General features: G+C 42.5%; 2 protein-coding genes across 2 annotated transcripts; both read right to left on the reverse strand.

Moving 5' to 3' along the window:
- Positions 1–1160: 1160 nt before the first annotated feature.
- Positions 1161–2176, reverse strand: LOC113956673 (taste receptor type 2 member 9-like). Its single transcript, XM_027663487.1, has one exon. It carries the CDS (start codon positions 2112–2114, stop codon positions 1161–1163), a length of 954 nt encoding a protein of 317 aa, XP_027519288.1. The 5' UTR covers positions 2115–2176.
- A 2498-nt stretch (positions 2177–4674) lies between these two features.
- Positions 4675–5616, reverse strand: LOC113956649 (taste receptor type 2 member 9-like). Its single transcript, XM_027663444.1, has one exon. The coding sequence runs from the start codon at positions 5614–5616 to the stop codon at positions 4675–4677; it is 942 nt and encodes a 313-aa protein (XP_027519245.1).
- Between the last annotated feature and the right edge of the window lie 543 nt (positions 5617–6159).

Raw genomic sequence — 6159 nt, forward strand, 5'->3', positions numbered from 1 at the left:
AGTTCATGCTGGAACTATGTCATGTTTAGAGGACCTACTGTGGAGGGTTGACCTTGGGCAGCTGCCAGCCCCCCACCCAGCTCCTCCTTCAAACTCACCCATACACAGGACAGGCATGGAAGAGCTCATGGGTCAAGAAAAAGGCGGGGGAACACTCACTCATTTATTATTTTGTCATGACAGAACAGGCTCGAATTGGGGAAAATGAACTGAATTTATTCCTTATTGAAAACAGAGTAGGTTGATGAGGAACAAACACAAAACCAGAAACTGATGTCTCCAACCCCCTTTTCATCCCAGACTCGACTCAACTCCACTCTGTCATTTCCGGCTTCTCCACCTCCTCTCCGTCAGCAGCAGAGGGGGAAGGAGAATGGGGGTTGCAGTCAGTTCATAATGTGTTGTCTTCTCCACTCCTTCCTTCTCATGGTCTTCCCCTGATCCAGCACAAATCCTATTTCCTGGGTATTTTACTGGGCCAGTGTCCATTTGGAAAAGTCAATCTCACCTACAAGTAAAAGCAGAGCAGGAGAGCAGTCACACAGAGCAGGGCAATCCTGTTCTGGCAGGAAATGGGGCAGAGAGGACACTCAGGGCTGGTGTGGGCAGTGGGCTCTGCACCCACCTGTGCCTCCCACGGCCCTTCCTGCATCACTGTTTGTGTGTCAGTGACCACCCATGGAGAGTGATAGGGATCAACACGTTCACACATCAGTTATCAACCACTGCTAGACAGTGATATAGCTCATCTTGTTACACTAGAACAGGGCCACAGCAGAAATTAACGTAAACTAAAACAGAGATAAACCTGTTGTTATTTTGGTTTTTTTAATCAACAAATACCAAAGTGTTTGAAGAAAGTTTGCAGTATTGTTATTGCCCTTATGTAACGAGTCCATGTGCCAGGTCTAAATGATTTTTTTCTTGGCAATAATTTAACTCAAAGAATTACCTAGATGAAATTATAATTGAAAATATTTTATTTAAGCCACGCTATTTTAGTTCAAAGTATTTGAATGATATCTTCTTAATCTCAGTGATGAAGACTGAACATCTGTGTCATCTGCATTGCCTGGAGAGTTGCATTAGAGATTAAATTACTCCCTTTCTAGAATGAAATATCGACATTTTGCAAGTGCTACAGCAGTTTTTTACAGTTCCTACCTCATGCAAGCCTTGAACTTCACATAGGATAGAATTCTTAGCAATGTCTTTTCCAGTTTGGGATTGCCAAAAATCAGAATAAGTGAATGAGCACCCGGAAAAGCGTATTGAAATACTAAAATGAGAAATGTCACAGGACTTCCCTTCCTCGTGGCATAAACCAGTGTCAAGATCAAAGATGCAAAGTTGATGCTGTACATTACAAAAAAGGAGAGAATAGATTTCATAGCTTTGATGTGGGTATCCATGCTGAGGTCCTTCATGGAGTTTGTTTGCATGTTGCGTTTGTGTTTCCAGAGGGAAAAGAGAAGGAGAAGAGCAGAAAAGGTGACTGCAATGAATGAAACAGCATATCCAAAGCCAGCAATAAAAAAAGAAGGGAAAAAATGTTTATCCATTTTGATACTTGCTTTCCAAAAATTACCTCGTCCAGTGGAATTGCGGTTGTTACAGTGCGGTTTATTAGCCATATCATAGGCAATGATGCCAATAACCAGGGAGAAAAGCACTGACCCCAACAAGAGCCAGGGCACAGTCCTGTCAATTTTTACTTTCAGGTAGATGAAGAAACTGTTCCTGAAATTGGCAATTTTTATGCAATAAAAGACACAAAGACAGGCTGAAAACCACAGACTGGAATAACTTAAAAAGCTCTGAATAGATGAAACTAGTTGAAGTGTGGGGTGAACATAAAGGAAATGGGGGTAAATTATTGAAAGAAAGAAATATACCCATGAGATGCACAAATACCAAAACCGGGAGGATCCCAGTAACAGCAAGATCTTCTCATTAGAGTTCAAGGTTTTCTTCTTGACCCAAGCCATGCAAGTCACAGAAACAATGAAAGCATTTATCCACATGCCAGCAAATGCCTCCAGGGTCACGATAGCCACAGCTGTGGCATCATATGAAGTGACATTGAACTGTTCTTGAGAGTGACAAGTTTCCATCCTGAGAGCTGAGAGCAGTGCTGTGCTGGACAAGGGGGCTGTTGCACCAATGCCAAACACAGGTCAGCATCTGCTGTTGCCTGAGTGTCAGGTGTGGAAAGAGGAGCTTTATAGAGCTGCTGGTGGGGGGGATTTTGGTACCGCTCATCTTGAGAGCAGGGCAGGTGCAGGGATGTAAATGTGCTGGGTACCCCCTTACCTGGTGTCAGTGTCAGTGTGCAGGATTTGCATGTTGGTTCAGGAGGGCTGTGTTGGGTGGCACAAAGAGTGGAGATGTTTTTGTGCTGTGGACAGTGTTGTGATTTTGTGGGTGACCCATGTTTGATCCCTGTGAGGCTTCAGGATCTGGGCTTTTCTGTGCTTCGGTCAACTACAATGAACAAATTAGTTTTGGCTGCAGTCATTCTAAAATATTATTTCTTTTCATAGTTTTTTATACTGGTGGATGCTAGCATATTGCCTTGAGAGAATTTTCGTTTTCTGATATTTCCTGTTCTCTTCTTTATCCTTTACTCTGAATTTCCTCTTGTTTTGCTGAAAAAACCACAATAAATGGTGTAGGTGGCTTTTTTCCTTGTCTGTTTTCCTTCTTTCTTCTTCTCTCTAGATGGATATGAGAAGAATAGATGTTTTTTGTATTACAACAGGTCTGAAGTGTCTCTGATGGGATTGTGCTTGTACAGGGAAATTAAATGAACATATTACACCAAAAGGACCATACCGGGACTGGAGTTTGTGTTCAGTTCTACCTGGAGAATCTCACACCTTTAAAAAAATAAGGATGTAAATCAGAGTCTCAAATGCTGGGTTTTTAAAGCAGGAAGATGTTGGTCAGGCGCTTGAAACACAGATGTCTGCTTTTAATTCAAATCCATGCTCCCCAGCACCACTTGAGAAGGGGAAAGAATCTCTCGGTCTTTCATCTACCAGCCACTTTTGGACGCCCTTTTTGCATCTCACGTAGCACCAGACCCATGTGTTTCCGCATCAGAAGAATTGCATCAGACTGAATTGCTTCCATCTGAGCTTGGTCCAGGCTGAACCTCTTCCCTCTCCACAATCCTTGTCTTTCTCCTTTATATGGGAAATCCCAGATGAGTAGCCTAACTAGTTAGTTCACTAACTACTTAGGCTCTTAGTTCCGCAGTTTCTACTGGGGAAATCCATTGCATCCATAACTAAACTTTAATGCTCAGAAAGCCACAATTGGTTCAGGAAACAGAATAAAAATCTCCTCTGGGCAGGTATTATAAACTTGATATGGAAATCTTAATTCAACCCCAAATCCTCCTTAGACAGAGAAGGAGGACTAGCGTTTTTTTAAAGTGGCATTAGTTATTAGTTTACTTGTTTCTGGGCAGTTGCTGTTTAAAGAGAGATGGGTTGGTTGGTGAGGCAGCCTGAGAGATTGTGTGGTGTTTGGGAAAGGAGATATTACAGTGTTTGAGAGGTTGCTCTGGCCTAAATGGTTGTTTCTCGCATTTCATGAAGAGGAAGGAAGCGTGTTTGAAGGTGTTATTTTGAGAAATGCAAAACTGGCGCTTGGCGTGAGGTAAAATGTCCCCCTGAGCCTGAACTGGTGACAGAGATGAACAAATCAGATTCTGTTCTGTGGATGCTGGAACTATTTTAAATTTACATGGCCTGCTGTGTGTGGTTAAACTTGGACACCTGCCGGACCTTCACACAGCCTCTCCTTCACTCCCACTCTACAACAGGGCAGGGAGGGAAGATAGGATAGAAACACTCATGGGTCAAGATAAAGACAGAGAGATCACTCACCAGTTACTGTCACAAGCAAAATAGACTTGACTTGGGGAAAATTAAATTTATTGCCAATTGAATATAGAGTAGGATAATAAGAAAAACCCCACAAAACTAGAACCCCTCGCTTTCCCCCCTCCTTTATCACAGGCCAAAATTCACTCTCACATTCCCACCTCTCCACCTCCTCCCCCTCAGTGGCAGAGTGTGACAGGGAAGGGGGGTTGTGCTCAGTTCATAACGTGTTGTCTCCTCCACTTCTTTTTCTTCCCGCTCTTCCTCTGCTCAAGTGTGGGTCCCACCCATGGGCTGCAGTCCTTCCGCATAAGCCAGTTCCAGCATGGGGTCTCCATATGATGCAGTCCTTCAGGGAACATCTAACCCACCTACACTGACAGGCACTGATACAACTGGAAATATTACAAGGAACAGAGCCACAGCAGAAAGAAATGTAAACCAAAATAGAGATAAACCTGTTGTTCAGTTCAGTCATTTCAATCAGCAAATGCCAAAGCGTTTGAGGAAGGTTTGCAGTATTGTCATTGCCTTTTTACATACAACCCATGTGACCAGAGCTAAATGAATTTGTTATTGACAATAATTTAGCTCAAAGGTTTTTCTAAATGAAGTGATAATGATTTAACTCATAATCACGTGGTTTAAAGAATTTTCATGAAGTTTTCTAGAACATCTGTATCATCCACACTACCTGGGAAATTGCATTACAGATTAAACGATTTGTTTTCTATAATGAAACATCAGCATTTTTCAAGGGCTCCAGCTTTTGCTACAGTTCCTACCTCATGCAAAACTTGCACTTCACACAGGCCAGAATCCTTAGCACTGACTTTTCCAATTTAGGATTGCTGAAAATCAGAATAAGGGAATGAACAACAGTAAAGGTGTAGAGAAGTACATAAATAAGAAATATCACAGGACTTCCATTCTCTGTGGTATAAACCATATTCAAGATCAAACATGTGAAGTTGATGCTGTACATTACAAAGAAGGAGAGAATAAATTTCATGGCTTTGATGTGGGCATCCATGCTGAGGTTCATCATTGTCTCCATGCTGCGTTTGTGTCTCCAGAGAGAAAAGAGAAGGAGAAGGGCAGACAAGATGACTGCCGTGAATGAAGTGACAAACTCAAAGCCATAGATTAAAAAAATAGACAAAAAATGTTCCTCCATTCTGATACTCACTTTTGAAAAATTTCCCTCACTGGTGGAATTGTTACAGTGTGGTTTATTAGCGAAATCATAGACAAGGATTCCAATAACCAGGGAGAAAAGCACAGACCCCAACAAGAGCCAGGGCACCATCCTGTCAATTTTTACTTTCAGGTAGATGAAGAAGCTGTTCCTGAAATTGGCAATTTTTATACAATAAAAAACACAAAGACAGGCTGAAACCCACAAATTGGAACACTCAAAAAAGTTCTGAATAGACACAATTAGAGTATTTGTGGGTGGAACATAAAAGTAATTGGGATAAATTATTGAAAAAAAGGAATATACCCATGAGAAGCACAAAACCGAAAACCGGGAGCATCCCAGAAACAGCAAGATCTTCTCATTAGAGTTCAAGGTTTTCCTTTTGACCCAGGACATGCAAGTCACAGAAACAATGAAAGCATTTATCCACATGCCAGCAAATGCCTCAAAGGTGATGACAGCCACAGCCGAGGCACCGTATGCAGTGACATTGGATTGCTCTGGAGAGCGACAAACTTCCATCCTGGGAACTGGGAGCAGTGCTGTGCTGGACAAGGGGGCTGTTGCACCAATGCCAAACACAGGTCAGTGTCTGCTGTTGCCTGAGTGTCAGGTGTGGAAAGAGAAGCTTTATAGAGCTGCTGGTGGGGGGGATTTTGGTGCCGCTTGTCTTGAGAGCAGGGCAGGTGCAGGGATGTAAATGTGTTGGATATCCCCTTACCTGGTGTCAGTGTCAGTGTGCAGGATTTGAATGTTGGTTCGGGAGGGCTGTGTTGGGTGGCACAAAGAGCGGAGATGTTTTTGTGCTGTGGACAGTGTTGTGATTCTGTAAGTGATCCTTGTTTGATCCTTGTCTGGCTTCAGGATCTGGATTCTTTTGTCCCTTGGCCACCTACAATGAGCAAGTTAGTTTTGCATGCAACCATTCAAAAATATTATTTCTTTTGATAATTGTTCGTGTTGATGTTAGGCAGAGCATTGCCTTGGGAGAATTTTCATTTCCTGATGCTGCCTGTTCTCTTCTTTATGCTTTGGTGTCAGTTTCTTCTGTTTTTACTGATAGAA

This window comes from Corapipo altera, unplaced genomic scaffold, assembly GCF_003945725.1.
Source record: "Corapipo altera isolate COAL_440 unplaced genomic scaffold, ASM394572v1 116, whole genome shotgun sequence".
NCBI classification, from domain to species: domain Eukaryota; kingdom Metazoa; phylum Chordata; class Aves; order Passeriformes; family Pipridae; genus Corapipo; species Corapipo altera.